This window comes from Mustela nivalis, assembly GCF_964662115.1.
Source record: "Mustela nivalis genome assembly, chromosome: X".
In the NCBI taxonomy this organism is placed as follows: Eukaryota; Metazoa; Chordata; class Mammalia; order Carnivora; family Mustelidae; genus Mustela; species Mustela nivalis.
The window spans coordinates 63,428,632-63,452,166 of record NC_139040.1 but is presented as its reverse complement, the minus strand read 5'-3'; the positions used below and the strand labels follow the sequence as shown (position 1 = coordinate 63,452,166).

General features: G+C 37.1%; 1 protein-coding gene across 5 annotated transcripts in view; it reads right to left on the bottom strand.

Moving 5' to 3' along the window:
* The window catches only part of ATRX (ATRX chromatin remodeler), a 293,312-nt gene that overhangs the window by 122,870 nt on the left and 146,907 nt on the right, over nt 1-23,535 (bottom strand). For 4 of the 5 annotated variants that reach the window (XM_082716012.1, XM_082716013.1, XM_082716014.1 and 1 more), the window contains one exon: nt 250-391. The exons of the other annotated variant lie outside the window; for it this stretch is intronic. In XM_082716012.1, coding sequence (XP_082572138.1) covers nt 250-391 — 142 coding nt within the window. The remainder of the gene's footprint in view (nt 1-249; nt 392-23,535) is intronic. 5 annotated transcript variants of the gene reach the window in all.

The following is a 23,535-nucleotide window of genomic DNA, read 5'->3' as shown; positions in this document are numbered from 1 at the left end:
TGTTTTGCTCACCAATGTGCCTCTAGTGCTTACCAGAATGTGAGGCACACAGGGGACACCAAATACTGGTAAGACTTAATTAAAAATGCTTTAATCATGGGGCACCTGGCTCAGCTGGTTAAGTATCTGACTCGTGATTTAGGCTCTGGTCTTGATCTCAGGGTCATGAGTTCAAGCCCCACATTGAGCTCCATGCACTGGGGGCAGCCTACTTAATAAAAACGTTTTCATCACAAAATTGTTTCTTACCATCTACTTGATGTGGTTTCAATTTGATAACCATATTTCTATGAACCTGCACTAAAGGTTCTTTGGTTTCTTCATCTTCATCTAAAACCAACTTGGTTGTTATTGGACACTTGGTGGGTGAAGCATCTTCAATTTCTATCACCTATAAGAAAGGGAATTATAGTTAGCTAACTCAAAGAAATCTTTCAAGCAATGGTGGAGTATTAGTGTTATTAAGGGAAATTTTCCAAAATATAGACATATCTATTTATGCACCACACATTCACTATTTTAGTTCAAGTAAGATCATGACAGAGCACAGGTTAATACATGATTTCCAAAATTAATACCTATATAAGACTTTGAACCACTGAGGAAATACCAGCAATTTAACTCATCAGTTCTCACATACACGATAGGTACAGTTGTGAAAAAAGCAGTACTCTAAAATAAACTACAGCACCAGCTTACAATTTTTAATAGACACATGGGTCCCAAAGATGCTTTTATCTTCCTAGAAGACATATGAAAATGTGAAAGGGCACTTAAGGTTGTCACAATGACTAGTCAGGAGTGGTATTTAATACAGGCAGAGAGCAAAGTAAATACAGATGTTCAGTAACATAAAAGTCCTAAACAAGAACTGTTTGACCCAAAATGCCAAACAATTCCCACTGCAAAACAATGTAAATATGTACTGTGAAAGGGAAAAACTATTAGAAACATTGGTTTGAGAACTACAGGCTCCAAAAAGTTACAAAAATATAAAATATCCTCTAACTGTAAAAGGGAAACAATAATCTCAGGTTTCTTTTTTTTTTTAAGATTTTATTTATTTATTTGACAGAGAGAAATCACAAGTACACTGAGAGGCAGGCAGAGAGAGAGAAGGAAGCAGGCTCCCTGCCGAGCAGAGAGCCCGATGCGGGACTCGATCCCAGGACCCTGAGATCATGACCTGAGCTGAAGGCAGTGGCCTAACCCACTGAGCCACCCAGGTGCCCCAATAATCTCAGGTTTCTTATATAAGAAGGAACAAATAGATATAAATACATGTGAATACATGTATACATTCTTTTGCTGTCTTATCCCAATATCTATCCATTACATAATACACCCAAGAACTGTATAAGGTAGGTACAAGTATTCCCATTTTACAAATAAGAAGAAGTGAAGGACACAGAAGTTAAATAACTTACACAAAGTCATATAACTATTATTACAACACTAAGATACCAAGAGGATTAGATATTAGAGTCCTTGCTCTTAAGCACTACACAATACTACTTTAACAAAGGCAGTGCTGGTCTCAACAAACAACTTTATGATTCCATGAAAACCAGTAAAGATCCATTATTTTGTTTTTTATAAGATTCATGATTTTAAAAATACAGACATTATGATCTTTAAGGAATACAATTTACCCAGTATTTCCTTTCTTATTTAGAACTGTAATAATGTACCCAGAGTAGGCTGGGATGACATCAGGTCAGAGGAGTTCAGTTAGATAGTTATTAAACCATTCCAAACACCTACAAAACCAAAAGGAGATCAAAGAGAAGAGCAGCAATTCTAGGAACAGAAAATCGACCACTTTCTGGAAAGCAGAACGTGTGAAGAAGTAAATCCGAAAAGATGGAAAGATACACCACAGTGGGAGAGGCCGGCTCCCAGCAAGCAGCAGAGCAACAGAACACAAAATCAGAACTATTATAAAAGTCTGCTCCACTGAGGGACATTGCTCCAGAGGGTAAGCGGGGGTGGAGCCCTTCTGGGGACAGCGTGGTCTCAGGTCCCGTGGGGTCACAGAAGGATCGGGGGTGTCTGCGTGTAGAAGAGCTCGCAGGTATTAGAGCAGGGAAGCCGGCTGGCTACAGAGACAGAGCCTGATGAGTGAGCACCCCGAGGAAGACCACAGCAGCAGGATCTGGTGGGTTTGGAGACTCCATAAACGGGGCTCTGTGCCAGAGATAAAAACACTTGGTCACAGGCCAGGTGACATCGAAGCAAGCCCAGAGACCAGGGAGATGGGAGTGACTGAGTGCTTTTCTCCAAGGGCACAATGAGGAGTGGGGCACTGAGCTCTTGGTTTCTCCCCGCCAGAAACTGGGAGGCCGCCATTTTCATTCCTGTCCTCTAGAGCTATACAGAAAGTGTTCAGGGAAAAAAAAAAAAGCTCCCAAGAGCGAACCTGAGATGACTTAGCCTAGCCCCTGGCAAGGGCGGTGCAATTCCTCCTCTGGCAAAGACACTTGAGAATCACTATAACAGGCCTCTCCCTGAGAAGATCAGAAAGAACATCCAATGAAGACCAAGCTCACTGATCAAGGAGAACAGCGGAATTCCAGAGGAGGGGAAAGGAAAGCATGGAATTCATGCCTTTCTCCCCAAGATTCTTTAGTCTTGCAAAGTTAAATTTTTATTTTAATTTTTTTCTTATGAGAATATTTTTTACTCTTTCTCTTTTAACGTTTTTTAATGAGTCTACCTTAACAAGACTTTTCTTTAAAAAAAATCTTTTTGAACCTTCATTATCATAGTCATATTTTATCCTTTGTTTTAACTAACTTTATTTCTTAGAGACATACAGGGTTTTTTCTTCTAAAAAATTCTGAGATACAACTTCTAATATCACACCATTCTGAACACCTACAAATCCAACAGCTGATTGAAGAGAAGAAAAGCAGCTATTCTAGAAACAGAAAATCGACCACTTTCTGAAAGATAGGACCTACAGAGAAGTGAATTCGAAGCACCAGAAGATAGACCATGGTAGGAGGGGCCAGCTCCTGGCAAGCAGTAGAGCAACAAAGCACAGAAATGGCGGGGGTGTGGGAGGTTGGGATAACAGGTGGAGGGTATTATAGAGGGCATGGATTGCATGGAGCACTGGGTGTGGTGAAAAAATAATAAATACTGTTTTTCTGAAAATAAATAAATTGAAAAAATAAAAAATAAATAAATTGAAAATTTAAAAAAAAAGCTACTACTGCAAACAACTTTTTGGAAATAGGCAGAAGTACTGCTTGTAATAAAATAATATCCATAAAACAGGTTAGGAAAGTAATTTTTGTGGTTGTGCCACAATGTTAAAACATGGTAATTATATCAATATATACTGATAGGTTGTTTATTAATAAAAACAAAATTTGATGATCGAAAAAAAAAATCAGAACTTTTAGAAGTCTGCTCCACCTCATTCCAGAGGCTAAGCGAGGGTGGAGCCCTCGAGGGGACAGCACTGTCTCAGGTCCCACAGGGTCACAGAAGGATCAGAGGTATCTGAAGGTAGCAGAGCAGGGAAGCCAGCTATAAAGATGGAGCAGAGGAGTGAGCTCTCAGCTCAGGGTTACCTTAAACTGTGATCCATGGCACAGTCAGGACACTGCTCTTTGAGCAAGGACCCCACAAATGGCAGATCCAGGGAGACCCCACCAGAAGAGTGGCAAGGATCTGCTGGGATTGGAGACTCTAAACAGGTCTGTGTGCCAAAGACAGAAATACTTGGTCACAGACTGAGTGAGCTCGGAGTGCAGCCGGACACCAGGGAAACAGGAGTGATTGAGATCTTTTCTCCGAGGGCACAATGGGGAGTGGAGCCCCAAGCTCTTGGCTCCTCTGGGCCAGAGATTGGGAGGCCACCATTTTCATTCCCTTGACCAGAGCTCTATGGAAATTGGAAACCATTCAGGAAACAAAAGCTCCAGACAGCTAACCAGAGCAGATTACTTAGCCTGGACCCTGACAAGGCTGTGCAATTCCGCCTCGGGCAAAGACACTTTAGAACCACTACACAGAACCCTTTCCCAGAAGATCAGCAAGAAATACAGCCAAGACCAAACTCGCTGATCAAGGAGAACAGCGGAATTCCAGAGGAGGGGAAAGCAAAGCATGGAATTCATGGCTTTCTCCCCATGACTCTGAAGTCTTGAAAACTTAATTAAATTAAAAACTCTTTTTTCTTATTCTATTTTTTTTAACTTTTACTCGTTCCTCTTTTAATGCTTTTTAACTAGTTTATCTTAACAATACCTTTCTTAAAAAAATCTCTTGGAACCTTTATAATTATAGTCATATTTTACCTTTCATTGTATCGAACTTTATCTTTTGCATACACATAGGGTTTTTTCTTCTAAAAAATTTTGGGATACAACTTCTAATAGATCAAAATATACCCTAAGTCTAGCACAGGGTTTGTCATAATCTTCAGCCTGACCAATATCTCTCCACATTCTTTTTCTTTATTTTCCCAACCAACTTACCTTATCAACTACTTTTTTAGAATTTTTTTTACATTTTTATCTTTACAGTCACATTCTATCTGTGCATCGTGCTTACCCTTATTTTGTGTGTGTGTTTGTGTGTGTGTGTGTGTTTAAGTTTTTCTTTCTTTAAAATTTTGGGAGGTAGTTTCTGCTAAGAGACCAAAATATAGCCAAAATAAAGTGGGCATCTCTGTTCTATTCACCAATCTAATTATTACATATTTTTCTTCCTTAATTTTCTTTAAATTTTTTTTTTGGACTTCTTTTTATCCCCTTTTTCTTCCCATGATTTGGGGTCTCTTCTGATTTGGTTAACAAACATTTTTCTGGGGTCTTTCCTACCCTTTCAGTAATTTATTCTCCCATTCATGTATTCTTATCTGGATAAAATGACAAGGGGGAAAAACTCAACACAAAAAAAAAGAACAAGAGCCAGTACCGAGGGCTAGGGACTCAATCAATACAAACATTGTTAATACGTCAGATCTAGAGTTCAGAATGACAATTGGCAAGGTGCTAGCTGGGCTTGAAAAAGGCAAGGAAGATATTAGAGGAAACCTGTCTGAAGAAATAAAAACCCTTTCGGGAGAAATAAAAGAACTAAAATCAAACCAAGTTGAAATTTAAAAAGCTATTAATGAGGTGCAATCAAAAATGGAGGCTCTTACTACTAGGATAAATGAGGCAGAAGAAAGAAGTAGTGATATAAAAGACCAAATGACAGAGAATAAAGAAGCTGAGCAAAAGAGAGACAAACAACTACTGGACCACGAGGGAAGTATTCGAGATATAAGTGACAAAATAAGACAAAACAATATTAGAATAATTGGGGTTCCAGAAGAAGAAGAAAGAGAGAAGGGAGCAGAAGGTATATTGGAGAGAATTGTTGTAGGGAATTTTCCTAATATGGCAAAGGGAACAAGCATCAAAATCCAGGAGATGCAGAGAACCCCCCTCAAAATGAGTAAGAATAGGTCCATACCCCATCATCTAATAGTAAACCATACAAGCCTTAGTGACAAAGAAAAAATCCTGAAAGCAGCCTGGGACAAAAAGTCTGTAACACACAATGGTAAAAATACTAGATAGGCAGCAAACTTATCCACAGAGACCTGGCAGGCCAGAAAGAACTGGAATGATATATTCAGAGCACTAAATGAGAAAAACATGCAGCCAAGAATACTATATCCAGTTAGGCTATCACTGAAAATAGAAGGAGAGATAAAAACCTTCCAGGACAAACAAAAACTAAAAGAATTTGCAAACATCAAACCGGCTCTACAGGAAATATTGAAAGGGGTCCTCTAAGCAAAGAGAGACCCTAAAAGTAGTAGATCAGAAAGGAACAGAGACAATATAAAGTAACAGTCACCTTACAGGCAATACAATAGCACTAAATTCCTACCTTTCAATAGTTACCCTGAATGTAAATGGGCTAAATGCCCCAATCAAAAGACACAGGGTACTGGAATGGATAAAAAAACCAAAACCCATCAATATGCTGCCTATAAGAAACTCATGTAAGACCAAAAGACACCTCCAGATTTAAAGTGACGGGTTGGAAAACAATTTACTATGCTAATGGACATCAGAAGAAAGCTGGGGTGGCAATCCTTCTATCACATCAATTAGATTTTAAGTCAAAGACTATAGTAAGAGATGAGGAAGGACACTATATCATACTCAAATGGTCTGTCCAACAAGAAGATCTAACAATTTTAAGCATCTATGCCCCTAACATGGGAGCAGCCAACTATATAAACCAATTAATAACAAAATCAAAGAAACACATCAACAATAATACAATAGCAGAGGACTTTAACACGCCCCTCACTGAAACGGACAGATCATCCAAGCAAAAGATCAACAAGGGAAAAAAGGTCTTAAATGACACACTGGACCAGACGACATCACAGATATATTCAGAACAATCCATCCCAAAGCAACAGAATACACATTCTTTCCCAGTGCACATGGAACGTTCTCCAGAATAGATCACAACCTGGGTCATAAATAAGGTCGCTGTACCAAAAGACTGGGACCATTCCCTGCATATTTTCAGACCACGATGCTATGAAGAGGAAATTTGGAAAGAACCCAAATACCTGGAGGCTTAAGAGCATCCTACTAAAGAATGAATAGGTCAACCAGGAAATTAAAGAAGAATATTAAAAAATCCATGGAAGAGCGCCTGGGTGGCTCAGTGGGTTAAGCTACTGCCTTCGGCTCAGGTCATGATCTCAGGGTCCTGGGATTGAGTCCCGCATCGGGCTCTCTGCTCAGCAGGGAGCCTGCTTCCTCCTCTCTCTCTCTCTCTCTGCCTGACTCTCTGCCTACTTGTGATCTCTCTCTGTCAAATAAATAAATAAAATCTTTAAAAAAAAATCCATGGAAGCAAATGATAATGAAAATACAACTATTCAAAATCAATGGGACACAGCAAAGGCAGTTCTGAGAGGAAAATATATAGCAATACAAGCCTTTCTCAAGAAACAAGGTCTCAAATACACAACCTAACCCTACACCTAAAGGAGCTGGAGAAAGAACAGCAAAGAAAGCCTAAACCCAGCAGGAGAAGAGAATAATGAAGATCAGGCAGAAATCAATGAAACAGAAACAAATCAATGAAACTAGGAGCTAGTTCTTTGAACGAATTAATAAGATTGATAAACCCCTGGCCAGACTTATCAAAAAGAAAAGAGAAAGGACCCAAAGAAATAAAATCATGAATGAAAAGGGAGAGATCACAACCAACACCAAAGAAATGAAAACAGTTGTAAGAACATATTATGAACAACTATATGCCAGCAAATTCGACAATCTAAAAGAAACGGATGCACTCCTAGAGACGCATAAACTACCAAGACCGAACCAGGAAGAAACAGAACACTCGAACAGACCCATAACCAGTAAGGAGACTGAAGCAGTCATCAAAAATCTTCCAAAAAACAAGAGCCCATGGCCAAAGCACTTCCCAGGGAAATTCTACCAAACATTTAAAGAAGAATTAATTCCTATTCTCCTGAAACTGTTTCAAAAAATAGAAATGGAAGGAAAACTTCCAGACTCATTTTCTGAGGCCAGCATTACCTTAATCCCAAAACCAGACAAAGACCCCATCAAAAAAGAGAATTACAGACCAATATCCCTGATGAATACAGATGCAAAAATTCTCACCAAAATACTAGCCAATATGATCCAACAGTAAATTAAAAGGACTATTCACTATGACCAAGTGGGATTTATTGCTGGGCTGCAAGGTAGGTTCAATATCTGCAAATCAATGTATTACAATACATTAATAAAATAAAGAATAAGAACCACATGATACTCTCAATAAATGCTGAAAAATCATTTGACAAAGTACAGCAGCCTTTCTTGATCAAAACTCTTCAAAGTGTAGGGAGAGAGGGTACAATACCTCAGTATCATCAAAGCCATCTATAAAAAAAAACCGCAGCAAATATCATTCTCAATGGGGAAAAACTGAGAGCTTTTCTGCTAAGGTCAGGAACACGGCAGGGATGCCCACTATCCCTTGCTATTCAAAATAGTACTAGAAGTCCTAGCCTCAGCAATCAGACAAGAAAAAGAAATTCAAGGCATCCGAATCAGCAAAGAAGAAGTCAAACTCTCACTCTTCGCAGATGATATAATACATTATGTGGAAAACCCAAAAGTCTCCACTCCAAAACTGCTAGAACTTGTACAGGAATTCAGTAAACTGTCAGGATATAAAGTCAGTGCACAGAAATCAGTTGCATTTCTATATACCAACAACAAGACAGAAAAAAGAGAATTGAAGGAGTTGATCCCATTTATGATTGCACCCAAAACCATAAGATACCTGGGAATAAACCTAACCAAAGAGGCAAAGAATCTGTACTCAGAAAACTACTACATACTCATGAAAGAAATTGAGGAAGACACAAAGAAATGGAAAAATGTTCCATGCTCATGGATTGGAAGAATAAATATTGTGAAAATGTCTATGCTACCTAAAGCAATCTACACATTTACTGTAATCTCTATCCAAATATCATCCATTTTTTTTCAAAAAAAATTGAACAAATAATCCTAAAATTTTATATGGAACAGAAAAGACCTTGAATAACCAGAGGAATATTGGAAAAAAAGCCATAGTTGGTGGCATCACAATTCCAGACTTCAAGCTCTATTACAAAGCTGTCATCATCAAGACAGTATGGTACTGGTACAACAACACACACATAGATCAATGGAACAGAACAGAAATAGACCCTCGACTCTATGGTCAACTAATTTTTGACAAAGCAGGAAAGAATGTCCAATAAAAAAAATATGGTCTCTTCAATAAATGGTGTTGGAAAAATTGGACAGCCACATGCAGAAGAATGAAACTGGACCATTTCCTTACACCACACACAAAAATCGAGTCAAAATGGATGAAAGACCTCAATGTGAGACAGGAATCTTCCAAAATCTTTGAGGAAAACACAGGCAGCTATGTCTTTGATCTCAGAAACACCAACTTCTTCCTAGATACATTGCCAAAGGCAAGGGAAGCAACAGCAAAAATGAACTATTGGGACTTAATCAAGATCAAAAGATTTTGCACAGCAAAGGAAATCGTCAACAAAACCAAAAGCCAACTGACAGAATGGGAGAAGATAGTTGCAAATGACATATCAGATAAAGGGCTACTATCCAAAATCTCTAAAGAACTTTTCAAAGTCAACAGCCAGAGAACAAATAATTCAGTCAAGAAATGGGCAGAGGACATGAACAGACATTTCTGCAAAGAAGACATCCAGATGGTCAACAGACACATGAGAAAGTGCTTCACATCACTTGGCATCAGGGAAATACAAATCAAAATCATGAGATACCACCTCACACCAGTCAGAATGGGTAAAATTAACAAGTCAGGAAATGACAGATGCTGGTGAGGATGCAGAGAAAGGGGAACCCTCCTACACTGTTGGTGGGAATGCAATCTGGTACAGCCACTCTGGAAAACAGTATGGAGGTTCCTCAAAAAGTTGAAAATAGAGCTATCCTACGACCCAGCAATCGCGCCTCTGGCTATTTACCATAAAGACACAAATGTAGTTATCCCAAGGGGCACCCGCACCCGAATGTTTATAGCAACAATGTCCACAATAGCCAAACTATTGAAATAATCTAGATGTCCATCAATGGATTAAAGGATATAGAAGATGTGGTATATATATATATACAATGGAATACTGTATAGCCATCAAAAGAAAATGAAATCTTGCCTTTTGCAATGATGTGGATGGAATTATAGGGTATTATATTGAGCGAAATAAGTCAATCAGAGAAAGACAATTATCATATGATATCCCTGATACGAAGAATTTGAGAGGCAACGTGGGGTGTTTGGGGAGTAGGGAACGAAAAAATGAAAGAAGATGGGATCGGGAGGGTGACAAACCATAAGAGACTTTTAATCTCACAAAACAAACTGAGGGTTGCTGGGGGGAGGAGGGCAGGGAGTGGGTGGTTGGGTTATGAACATTGGGGAAGGTATGTGTTATGGTGAGTGCTGTGAAGTGTGTAAACTTGGGGATTCACAGACCTGTTCCCCTGGGGCCAATAATACATTATATGCTAATAAAAAATAAACTATTTAAAAAAAGAAAGATACAATGATTAAAAAAAAAAGAATTGTAACAATCAATTACATAATATTCACTACAGAAACTTTCAAATGTAAGAAAAAGTAGAACAGCATAATAAACCCTGTTCCCCATTATCCAACAATATCAAATGTTATCAACTTCTGGTCAGTGTTTTTTTTTTTCACTGACAGCCTCCTACTCATTCTCCAACTCCTCATACCCCACAAATGATTTTGAAGCAAATGTTAGAAAGCATGGAATTTCATCTGTAAGTGTTTTTAAATGTCTCTTTAAAAGAATACTCTCTTTTTTAAACCGTAACTACATTATCATTACTGGATATAAACAATTATAACATAAGTCACAAATTTGTGGTAAATTTACTGGAAACTGCACTTACATACAAATGCTAATGATATAGAAATCAAGATTAATACTAGGTGACACCATGGTGGAGTATAAATACCATGGACCATTTTGATCCAAACTCCATTTTAACAAGTTACTTAAACCCTCTTAGCTTCCGTTTTTTTCATCTACAAACTGGGAAAGCTTATACACAGCCCTTGTGTGGTTGTTGTGGAGATTAAATAAGACAATCTATGCAAGGTAACTGACAAAGACTAAATATTCACTAAATTTTTATAGTATTCTAGTTTGGATTGTATCCAAGCTTCATATCACTGGGGCAAATCCATTAAACAAAACTGAAAATTCCCTAAATGTCTTGTTCTTTTTGCAAGGTGTAGCAGGCAGAATCATAAAAATGGTTCCTAAGTTCCCATCCTCTAGTGTACACACCCTGTATAGTCCAATGCCTTTCACTGTGGTTGAGATCTGTAAATATGATGGGATATCATTCCCATAACTGAGTTAGCAATCAGTTGGGTTTGACTTAATCAGAAAGAGGGTTTTCCTAGGTGGGCCAGAGTTAATCAAGTCTAGCCCTTTAAAAGACTGAAGTGTAAGAAATCCTCTCTTAACAGTCTTGAAGCGATTTTGCAGAAAAGTGTCTAGGAGCGAAGGACCTCCATGCTACAACTACAAAAAAACAATTCTGACCAAAAAAAAGGAGCTTAAAAAGGACAAAAATCTTATATGAAAATCTGAACTCTGGATAACAATTTAGTATCTACTCAGTGAGACACTGAGCAGGTTACTCAGTAGAGCCATACTCTCAGTTAAGCCACTCTGAAATTCCTAACTTATAGGACTATGAGATTATAATGTTGTTTTCTTTTAAGAGGATAAGTTTTTGATATCTTAACACATCACTAGAAAAATAATACACATCGCTGTAATTAAAACCTTGGGACCATATGTTCATTAGTGAGTTGCATGATATTTTTGTTACTAAATGATGTCTTTGGATTGAGAATTAGTGAATCTTCATTCTGAATATAGGAGGAGATAATTTATCTTTCTCATCATTATTTTCACCATCATAAGTGTACTCTTAATTCCTCATCTGTTATTTCCTCCAAACCCCTGCCCACCTCCCCTCTAGTAACCATCAATTTCTTCCCTATAGTTAGAGTCTGTTTCTTGGTTTCTCTCCTCTTTTTTTCCTTTACACTTCTGTTTTGTTTCTTAAATGCGACATATGAGTGAAATCACATGGTATTTGTCTTTCTCTAGCTGATGTATTTCGAGTAGCGTTACACTCTCTATCCCTAGCATGTCATTGCAAATGGCAAGATTTCATTCTTTTTATAGCTGAGTAATAATCCATGCAAGGTAACTGACAAAGACTAAATATTCACTAATATTTCTTATCCACTCATCTATCGAGGGACACTCGAGCTGCTTTCATAGTTTGGCTACTGTAAATAATGCTGTAATTAACATAGGGGTGCATGTATCCCTCTGAATTAGTGCTTTCATATTTTGGGGGTAAATACCCAGTAGTAGTGTGATTCCAGGATCATAGGGTAGCACTATTTTTAATTTTTTGAGAAACTTCTATAATGTTTTCCAAAACGGCTTCAACAATTTGCATTCCCATCAACAGAGCAAGGGGAGTTCATTTTTCTCCACAGCCTTCCCAACCCTTTCGTTTCTTGTGTTTTTCATTTTAGTCATCCTGAGAGGTATGAGGTGATATCTCAACATAGCTTTGATGTACAGTTCCCTGATGATCAGTAATATTAGGCATACTATAATGCAAAGTTGCTGAATCACTACATTGTTCACCTGAAACAACTAAAACACTGTGTGTCAACTATACTTTAGAAAAAATACAAAAAGGGGTGCCTAGGTGGCTCAGTGGGTTAAAGCCTCTGCCTTCGGCTCAGGTCATGATCCCGGGCTCCTGGGATCGAGCCCCACATCTTGCTCTCTGCTCAGCGGGGAACCGGCTTCCCCTTCTCTCTCTCTGCCTGTCTCTGCCTACTTGTGATCTCTGTCTGTCAAATAAATAAATAAAATCTTTAAAAAATACAAAAGGGATTTAACAATAGTATGAACATACAGAATAATTAACAAACACGAAGGTGGCAACTGAAATTATAAACCTACAGAACAGAAAGAAAAAAGAATGAAGAAAAATGAGACTAGGGACTTGTGGGACACCATCAAGTGGACCAACATATACATAATGAGAGTCAAAGAAGAGAATGAGAAAGGGGCAGAATGATTATGTGAGGAAATACTGGCCCTAAACTCCAGAAAATTGAGTAAAGACCAGAATCTACAAATCCAATGAATGCAATAAACTAGAAATGAGATAAACTAAGAGAGACCCAGACTGAGCACATTATATTCAAAGCTTTGAGGCCAAAGAGAATTTTGAATGTAGCTAGAGAGAACCTGTCAGATATAAAGGTTATCAATAACATTATCAGCTGACTTCTCATCAGAAACTTGGAGGCCAAAAGGTGGTGTGATAATATTTTTTGATAGTATTTTTTTAAAAGAGAGACAGACTGATTGATTTCTTAGAGTGAGCGAGAGTGAGCATGTGTGATACGGAGGGGTGGAAAGTCTTAAGCAGACTGCATGCAAAAGAATGGAACCCAATGTGGGTGGGACCCGATTTCATGATCCAGAGATCATGACCTGAGCCGAAACCAAGAGCTGAATGTTTATCTGACTGTGCCACCCAAGCACCTAGATAATATATTTTAAAGTGTTCAAATAAAATAATTGTCAGCTGAGAAATTCCTAGCAAACAAAATAACTTTCAAAAAAGAGGGAGAAATTGAAACATTCTTAAACTGAGGGAGTTCATTAAAATTAGACAAGAAATGTTAAAGGAAGGCGTTCAGATTAAAATGAAAGGAATGCTATATAGTCACTCAAAAGATGTATAAAGAAGTAAAGATCTATGGAAAAGATACATATAGGGGAAAATATAAAACCCACTACAATTGGAATTTTGGTTTGTAACTCTAGGTTTGTTCTCTATGTATTTAAAGGACAAAAACAAAAAAGATATTTAGAATATGTTACTAGGCATAAAATGTATAGAAATGTAATTTGTGACATGAGAAAGAGAGCTGTAGAAAACTACAGTTTTGTATATGATTCAATTAAGTTCTTATCAATTCAAAACGGACCATTATGACATTAGGATATTTGATATGATATTTAATACCATGATAATAACCATGAAGAAAATATCTAATGACTACACACAAAAATGAGATGGGAGTCACAATGTGTCCCTGTTTGAAAAAGACAAATAAAATAAGAAGGCAGCAATGGAGAAAATGATGAAAAAAAGCAGTAAGACAAACAAATGGTACCAAAATGGCAAAAGTAAATTCTTACTCATCAATACTTACTTAAAATACAGATGGATTAAGCCCTCAATTAAAAGACATAGATTGAGAAAATAGATTCTCATAGATTGAGAAAAATATTAAAAGATAATGTAAATGCTGGTCACCTACAAAAGATTCAACTTAGATTAAAAGACATAAATAAGCTGAAAAAGAAAGAATGATTATATTTCATGAAAACTGTTAACTAAGAAAGCAGGGATGACTACAAAGATATCAGACAAATGGACCTTAAGTCAACAACTATTTTAAGTGGCAAAAAGATACTGTACATTGATAAAAGAATCAATTTATCAAGAAGATAGAACACTTATAAATATAAATGCACCAACAACAGAGAACCAAGATATATGAAACAAACACTGACAGAATTAAAAGGAGTTCTATAATAATAGGTTGGAGACATCACACCCAATTTTCAATAATGCATAAAACAAGCCAAAAAAGATCAGTCAGAAATTAGAACTTAAAAACATGATAAAACAATTTACCATAACAGATATATAGGTAACATTCACACAATAGTAGGATACAAATTTTCACAAATATACGTGACACATTAAAAAAGACAAGCCACATGTTGGGGCACAAAACAAGCCTTAAAAATTATAAAGGACTGAAATCATAAAAAGTATCTTTTCTGCTCAAAATTGAAAGAAGCTAGAAATCAGTAGCAGAAGGAAAACTGGAAAAATGCAAATATGTGGAAATTAAGCAAGACACACTTAAAAAAAAACCAGGTCAAATAAGAAATCACCAAAAAAATTAGAAAAAACCATCAGAAAAATGACAACAACTAACAGACAGACACATGAAAGGATGCAGAACATCACTTATCATCAGGGAAATACAAATCAAAACCAAGATGAGATACTACCTTACACTTGTCAGAATGCCTAAAATTAACAACACCAAGATACAACAGGTGTAGGCAAGGATGCAGAGAAAGGGGAACTGTTTTGCACTTGGTGGGAATGCAAATTGGTGTAGAAATGCTGGAGAAAATTATGGAGATTCCTCAAAAAGTAAAAAGTAGAACTACCATACAATCCAGCAATTGGACTACTAGGTATTTACCCAAAGGATACAAAACACAGATGTGAAGGGGTACATAGCCAAACGATGGAGAGAGCCCAAATGTCCATCCACTGATGAATGGCTAAAGAAGATGTGGTATAGGGGCGCCTGGGTGGCTCAGCAGGTTAAAGCCTCTGCCTTCGGCCCAGGTCATGATCCCAGGACCCTGGGATCGAGCCCCGCATCGGGCTCTCTGCTCAGTGAAGAGCCTGCTTCTCTCTCTCTCTCTCTCTGCCTGCCTCTCTGCTACTTGTGTTCTCTGTCAAATAAATAATAAAAAATAAAATCTTAAAAAAAAAAAGGAAGATGTGGTATATATACACAATGGAATATTACTCAGCTATGAGAAAGAATGAAATGTTGCCATTTGCAAAGACATAATGTAGCTAGAGCATATTATGCTAAGTGCAGTAAGTCAAAGAAAGACAAATACATTTCACACATATGTGGAATTTAAGAAACAAAACAGATGAATATGTGGGAGGGGAAAATAAAAGAATAAGGAGAGAGGGAAACAAGCCATAAAAGACTCTTAAAGAGGGGAGCCTCGGTGGCTCAGTCACTTAAGCATCTATCTTCAATTCAGCTTAGGTCATGGCCTCAGGGTCCTGGGATCAAACCCTGCATTGGGCTCCTAGCTCAGCAAGGAGTCTGCTTCTCCTTCTCCCCTTTCTTCTCCCCCTGCTTATGCTTTCTCTCTCTCTCAAATAAATAAATAAATAAATAAATAAAATATTAATTAATTAATACCTTAAAAATACCTTTAAAAAGAGAGAGACTCTTTTTAAGATAGAGTACAAATGTCTGGGGTGATGGATGGAGGCGTGTAGGGGATGAATTAGAAGGGTGATGGGTATTAAGGAGGGCACTTGATATGAACAGCATTGGGTTTTGTATGTATGTGCCAAATCACTGAATTCCATTCCTGAAACCAACACTGTACTCTACATTAACTAGAATTTAAATAAAAGTTTGGGGGCACCTGGATGTCTCAGTGGGTTAAGCCTCTGCCTTTGGCTCAGATCATGATATCAGGGTCCTGGGATCAAGCCCCGCATCGGGCTCTCTGCTCAGCAGGGAGCCTGCTTCCCTTCCTCTCTCTCTGCCTGCCTCTCTGCCTACTTGTGATCTGTCAAATAAATAAAATCTTTTAAAAAATTTTAAATAAAAGTTTGAAAAGAAAAAAAATAAAGTAGAAAAATAAAAACATCAAATACCTTGAATATACATTTTTCAAAGAAATTATACAATTGGCTAACATGCATGTGAAAAACCATGTTCAACATCATTAGTCATATAGGAAATGCAAATCAAAACCATAAGACTTCACTTCACATCCACTAACCAACCCCCCCAAAAAAACAAGAAAGTAAAAGAAAGAAAGAAAAAAGAATAGAAAAGAAAAAAAAATTTTGGTGAAAGTGTGAAGAAATTAAAACTTGTATGCATTGATGGTGGCAACACAGAAGGTGCAGGTGTTGTGGAAAGTGGTATGGCAATTCCTCAAAAAATTTCATCCAGAATTACATTATGTTCAGCAATTCCACATCTGTGTATATATGCAATGGAATGGAAAGCGGGAACTTAAAGAGATACTTGTATACCCATGTTTATAGCAGCATTATTCACAACAGCCAAAAGGTGGAAGAAACCCAAATATCCATTGACAGATAAATGGATAAATATAATACAATAATATGTATACCACATATTATTCATCCTTTAGAAAGTAATGAAATTCTGTTAGTTAATAAAATGGAGGAATCTTGGGCGCCTGGGTGGCTCAGTGGGTTAAGCCGCTGCCTTCAGCTCAGGTCATGATCTCTGGGTCCCTGCTCAGCAGGGAGCCTGCTTCCCTCTCTCTCTCTGCCTGCCTCTCTGTCTACTTGTGATCTCTCTCTGTCAAATAAATAAATAAAATCTTAAAAAAAATAAAATAAAATAAAATGGAGGAATCTTGAAAGCATTATGTCATGTGAAATAAGCTGGAAAGAAAAGGACAAATACTGTGTGATTCCATTTATATGAGGTACATAGAACAGACAAATACTTGAGACAGAAAATAAAAGAGAGGTTAAAGGGGCTGGGAAGAACTTGTTTATTTTTTGATGTATACCTTCTGTTTAGGATAATGGTAAGTTCATGAAAACAAATGGTGGTGATGACTGCATGACACCGTGAATGCACTTCATTGAACTGTGCACTTAAAACACGTAAATTGTAAATAATTTGGCAGGGGGTGGGGGAGCAGGAGAGACAGAAAAAAAGGGAGAGAGGAAGGGAGCTGAAGAATCTTAAGCAGGCTCCACGCCCAGCATGGAGTCCAATGTGAGGCTCAATCTCACAATGTTGAGATCATGACCTGAGCCAAAGTCAGGAGTCAGACACTTACTTAACTGAGCCACTCATGTGCCTCAGTAAACAATTTTTTTTTAATAAAAGGAGCTGAAGAAGCACAACAAAAGTCATTCTAATATGTAACAGGATATTCCAATTTAGTGAAAAATGTTCAAACAACTGAACTGTCCCTCAAAAGATTTAGAGATGGTAAGGACTGATGGTACTATACCCATTCAACCATTAAGTTGTACCACAGTTAAGGGCAGACACAACAGGTATAACTTTCCAAACAGTAAGGAAAAGGAAAAAAGCAAGTTGAAGAAAACCACAAAAATATATAAGATAGATCTGTACATTCCATGCTATGTTGAAAAGAAATGTACACTTAACATTAGTACATTTCACTAAATGTAATTTCTTTTTTTTAAGATTTTATTTATTTATTTGACAGACAGAGATTACAAGTAGGCAGAGACAGGCAGAGAGAGAGGGGGAAGCAGGCTCTCTGCTCAGAGAGCCTGATGTGGGGCTCGATCCCAGGACCCTGAGATCATGACCTGAGCCGAAGGCAGAGGCTTTAACCCACTGAGCCACCCAGGTGCCCCACTAAATGTAAACTCTATATAAAAAGGAAAGCTTGTAAATCTTTACAAATTCCAGCTCACGATATGCATACTAAGGATGCCTAGGTGGCTCAGTTGGGTAAGTGTCCAGCTTTTATCTCGGCTCATGTCTTGATCTCACGGTTCTGAGTTCAAGCCCCACATTGCATAAAATTCTTTTTTTAATTTTTAAAAAAGATATGCATGCTAAACCATTTGGATTAAGTGAAATGATGTCTATAATTGACACTAAAATGCATAAGATGTGTAATAATGGATAGAGAGCTTAGCAGATAAACAGAAATGTAATAAATCAAGTATACTAAATAAAACATTAATGGAAGACTCAAGGAGGTAGCTTATGGGAAATTACTGTGAAATTCTGTTCACCGTGCTGTGCACTAGAACTTTTCATAATAAAACATTGGAAAAGAGAGATGGAATAGAAAATATTATTAACACATAAATGAGGTAAGATTTCAGACGAAGGAAAGTTAAAAAGAGATAAAAGGGTGCATCACTAGGGGCACCTAAGTAGCCCAGTGGGTTAGAGCCTCTGCCCTTGGCTCAGGTCATGATCCCAGGGTCCTGGGATTGAGCCCCACATCGGACTCTCTGCTCAGTGGGGAGCCTGCTTCCTCCTCTCTCTCTCTGCCTGCCTCTCTGCCTACTTGTGATCTCTGTCAAATAAATAAATAAAATCTTTGAAAAAAAAGGGGGGCATCACTAGAAAGACAATTCTACATGTACATGTACTTAACAACAGAGCTTCAACACACAAGAAGAAAATAATGAGAAATGCAAGGAGAAAACAACAAATCAACAATTATACTGGGAGACCTCAACATTCTCTCTCAATATTAGACAGAACACCATTAGAGATATAAAACCCTGATTATAATTAACCAGTACAACTTAATTAAAATTTAATTAATTAATTTTATTAAAATTAAAATACTGCAGCTAGAAAAAACAGAATATATGAGAAGAAAAAATAAAAAAAAAATACACCATTTCTAGGTTTTAAATTAGAGAAGACTCTGAACACAGTAAAAGTGAAACAAAAGCATCAAAATTCATATGGCACAGTGTTTAAAACAGTAAGGGAATTTGTACCATTAAATGCATATATTTTTTAAAAAGCAATATCTAAAATCCACATTAATTAGCTAGAAAAAGAAGAGTAAATGAAACCCACAGAAGATGGTAAGATAAAAATAAAAGTGGCAACCAGTGAAATGGAAAAAGGTGAAACAGCAGAGGAATCAATGAAACCCAAAGCTGGTGTTTTTGAAAATGATACTAAAATTATTAAACCTCTAAAGAGACTAAACAAGGAAAAATGATGAGACACAAATTATCAACAGAAATGAAAGATGAGAGATCATGAAAAAGCCTACAAAACATTTAAAAAAATCCAGAATATTATGAACAAATTTACACCAATAAATTTGACTGTTTAAATGAAATGGGCAAATTCATTAAAGACAAAATTTATCAAAGCAGAGCTAAGGAGAAATAGATAGTCTAAATAGCCTTACATTTATTAAATAAACTGAAGCTGTTAAAACACACACACACACACACACACACACACACACACACACAGAGAAAAAACTACAGGCCCATGACTTCACTGGAGAATTCTATCAATCTTTTAAGAATGAAACTTCAAGAAGACAGAGGAGGTGGGAAAACTTCTCTACTCACTCTGTGTGAGAACAGTATTACTGTGATAGCAAAACTAGAAACATATATAAGAAATCTATAAAAGAACATGCATACTTAATACTGAGGTAAAAACATGGTTGAAATATTAGCAAGAGAAATACAACAATAAGGGCCCCTGGTTGGTACAGTCGCTTAGGCACCCAGCTCTTGGTTTTGACTTGGGTTGTGATCTCATGGTCAGTCATAGGATCTAGCTCTGCGTTGGGCTCTGCACTCAGTGCAGAGTCTGCTTGAGATTCTCTCCCTCTGCCGCTCCTGCTCATGCTCATTTTCTCTCCCTCTCCCTCTCTAATAAATAAATACATAAATCTTTAAAAAAAGGAAATACAACAACTTATAAAAAGTATAATGTACCATGACTAAGCAACGCTTATTCTAGGAATCCAAGACTGACTTTTCTAGATTACCGAGACAGACTAAGAGGCATTTGAAGAAAGGAAGCATCCACCACACCTGGCAGGTGGTCTCAGCGAGTACCAACCCCCTCCCCACCCTGGCAGCCAGGATCCCACCTTCCACACTTGATAGGTGGCCTCAGCTGGAACTGGTGTCCCTTCAAAGTGGCACTTGAGAGTGATGGCTCCTGGGGGGTTGATGGTGGCTAACCTTGCCTACCAGCATACCTGAAACAGTTTCAGCCCAGGCACAATAGGAAGATGCATGCAGCCCACACAAGGGACAGCTCTGGAGGCCTGGTTCTGTGGGGACTAGTGGGGACTGCACTTCTGGGCCCCAGAGAGGATGCCTTTTACATAAAGCCACTCCTTCAAGACCAAGAGCAGTAGCTATTCTAATACATAAAAACAAACACAAGGAGAGAAAAAGAGGACACAGAAGAATGTGTGCTAAACAAAATAACAAGACAAAACCTCAGAAAAAGAACTAAACAAACAGAGATAAGCAATCTACCTGATAAAAAGTTCAAAATAATGGCCATAGAGATGCTCATCAAACTCAGGAAAAGAATAAAGACAGTGAGAACTTCAATAGATACAAAATATTTTAAAAGACCCGATTAGGGCAAAAAGAATACAATAACTATTATTGTATATTTGATGAAAAAAATTGATGTTACAAATATATAAAAAGATATACCATGCTCATGGACTAGAATAATTAATACTGTTAAAATGTCCATACTACCTAAAATGATCTACAGACTCAATACAATATCTATCAAAATATTAATAGCATTTTCTACAGAACTAAAACAAAGAATCCTAATATTTGTATGTAATCACAAAAGACCCCAGACAGCCAAAGTAATCTTGAGAAAAAAGAACAAAGCTAGAGGTACTTGGAAGTAGCACCAGATTTCAAACTATACTACAAATCTACAGCTACAAAGCTAATGAAAACAGCATGGTACTAACACAAAAGAACAAAAACAAAAACAGAAACAAAAACAAAAACAAAAAACTAGATATACAGATCAGCGGAACAGAAGTGAGAACCCAGAAATAAACCGACACTTACACAGTCAATTAATCTACCATGAAGAATGTAAGAATATACAATGGGGAAAAGATGCAGTCTTCAATAAATGTTATTGCGATAGTTGGACAGCTACATGAGAAAGAATGAACAAAACCACTTCCTTACACCCCACAGAAAAACAGGCTCAAAATAAAGTCCTAAATGTAAAACCTCAAACCCTAAGACTCCTAAAAGAAACCATAGGCAGTAAACTGTAGGACATAAATCTTAGCAATACCTTTTTGAATCTATATCCTCAAGCAAGGAGCAAAATAAAGCAAAAATAAATAACTGGGACTGCATCAAATTAAAAAGCCTATGCACAGCAAAGGAAGACATCAACAAAATGAAAAGGCAACCTAATAAATAGGAAAAGATATTTGCAAATGATATACCTGATAAGTGGTTAATATCTAAAATATATAAAGAACTCATACAACTCAACATATACACACACACATAAAAACAATCCAATTACAAAACAGGCAGAGAACCTAAACAAACTTTTTACAAAGACAACATACAAATGGCCAGGAGACACATGAAAAAAATGCTCAATGTCACTCATCATCAGGGAAATGTAAATCAAATGAACAATAAGATATCACCTCACACCAATCAGAATGACTATTATAAAAAAGACAGGAAATAACAAGTACTGATGAAAATGTGGAAAAAAGGGAAGCAGCGTGCTCTACTGACATGGGAGTAAAAATTGGTACAACTACTATGGGAAACAGTATAGAGGTTCCTCAAAATGATCAAATAGAGTGACCATACAATCCAGATATTCCACTTCTGGGTATTTATCCAAGAAACTGAAAACACTAATTCAAAAAAGATACATGTACCTCTATGGTAACTACAGCATTATTTACAATAGCCAAGATATGGAAACAACCTAAGCATCCACGGACAGATAAATGGATAAAGATGTGCTGTGTGTGCATGTGTGTTGTGTGAATCACTCAGTTATAAGAAAGGACTAAAATCTTGCCATTTGCGACAATATGGATGGACTTGCAGGGTATTATGCAAAGAAATAATTTAGAGAAGGACAAATGCCGTATGATTTCATTTATATGCAGAATCTATAAACAAAATAAAACAAAAACACTCTCAAATATAGAACACAAACTGGTGGTTGCCAGAGGGGAGGGAGGTAGAGTGGATTAGTGAAGTGAAAGCAATAAAGAGATACAAATTTCCAATTATAAAACAGATAAGTCACAAAGAACTATAGTACTATGACTACTAAAATATAGGGAATATACTCAATAATACTGTAACAAAACACTGGTGACAGATGGCAACTAGAATTACAGCGCTGATCATTTCATAATGTATATAAATGTTCAATCACTATGTTGTAAAACTAATACTGCATGTCAACTAGATTTTAATCAAAAAAAGAAATTATGTTCAATGTTCAATCACTATGTTGTGAAACTAATATAATATTGTATGTCAACTGTATATCAATTCAAAAAAGAAATTAAGGGACACCTGTTGCTCAGTCTTAGGTTAAGTGTCTTGACTCTTGATTTCAGCTAAGGTCATGATCTCAGGGTCATGAGATTGAGCCCTGCCCAGGGCTCTGCACTGAGCATGAAGCCTGCTTAAGATTCTCTCCTTTTCCCTCTGCCCCTCCCCCCTCCACTTGCACAGACACTCCCTGTGTCTCTCTGTCTCTCTCTAAAAAAAAGAGTGAGAGAGAAATTACATCCATTTATAATTTTAAAACAGAAATTAACAGATTTGGAAGAAATTAGTAGTTATTTATGTATGGATATGATTGTAAAGGTAGAAAATTGTTAAGAAATCTACAAAAAAGCTACCAGAACTAGTTAAGAGGATTTAGCTAAATCACAGACTACAAAGTCATTAAATCACTTGAAATTTCATTTATCATGTCATCAGAAAACATGAAATACTTAGGGATAATTTTTTTTAAAGATTTTATTTATTTTTTGACAGAAAGAGATCACCAGTAGGCAGAGAGGCCAGCAGAGAGAGAGAGGGAAGCAGGCTCCCCACTGAGCAGAGTCTGATGCGGGGCTCAATCCCAGGACCCCGAGATCATGACTCAAGCTGAAGGCAGAGATTTAACCCACGGAACCACCCAGGCAACCCCTTAGGGATAAATTTAGCAAAATATATGCTGGATTTGTACAATGAAAAGTATAAAACACTGCTAAGAGAAATTAAAGGAAAACTAAATAAATGGAGAGACATACTATATTCATGTAACAGGAGAAAAATACTAAGATGTCACTGATATAAAGATCCAACACAATCCCAATGAAAGTTCCAAAAGGACTCTTATGAAAAGTGGCAACATGATACTAAAATTTATATGGAAATGCAAGTTAACAGTTAATAGCGAAAACAATTCTGAAAATGCAGAACA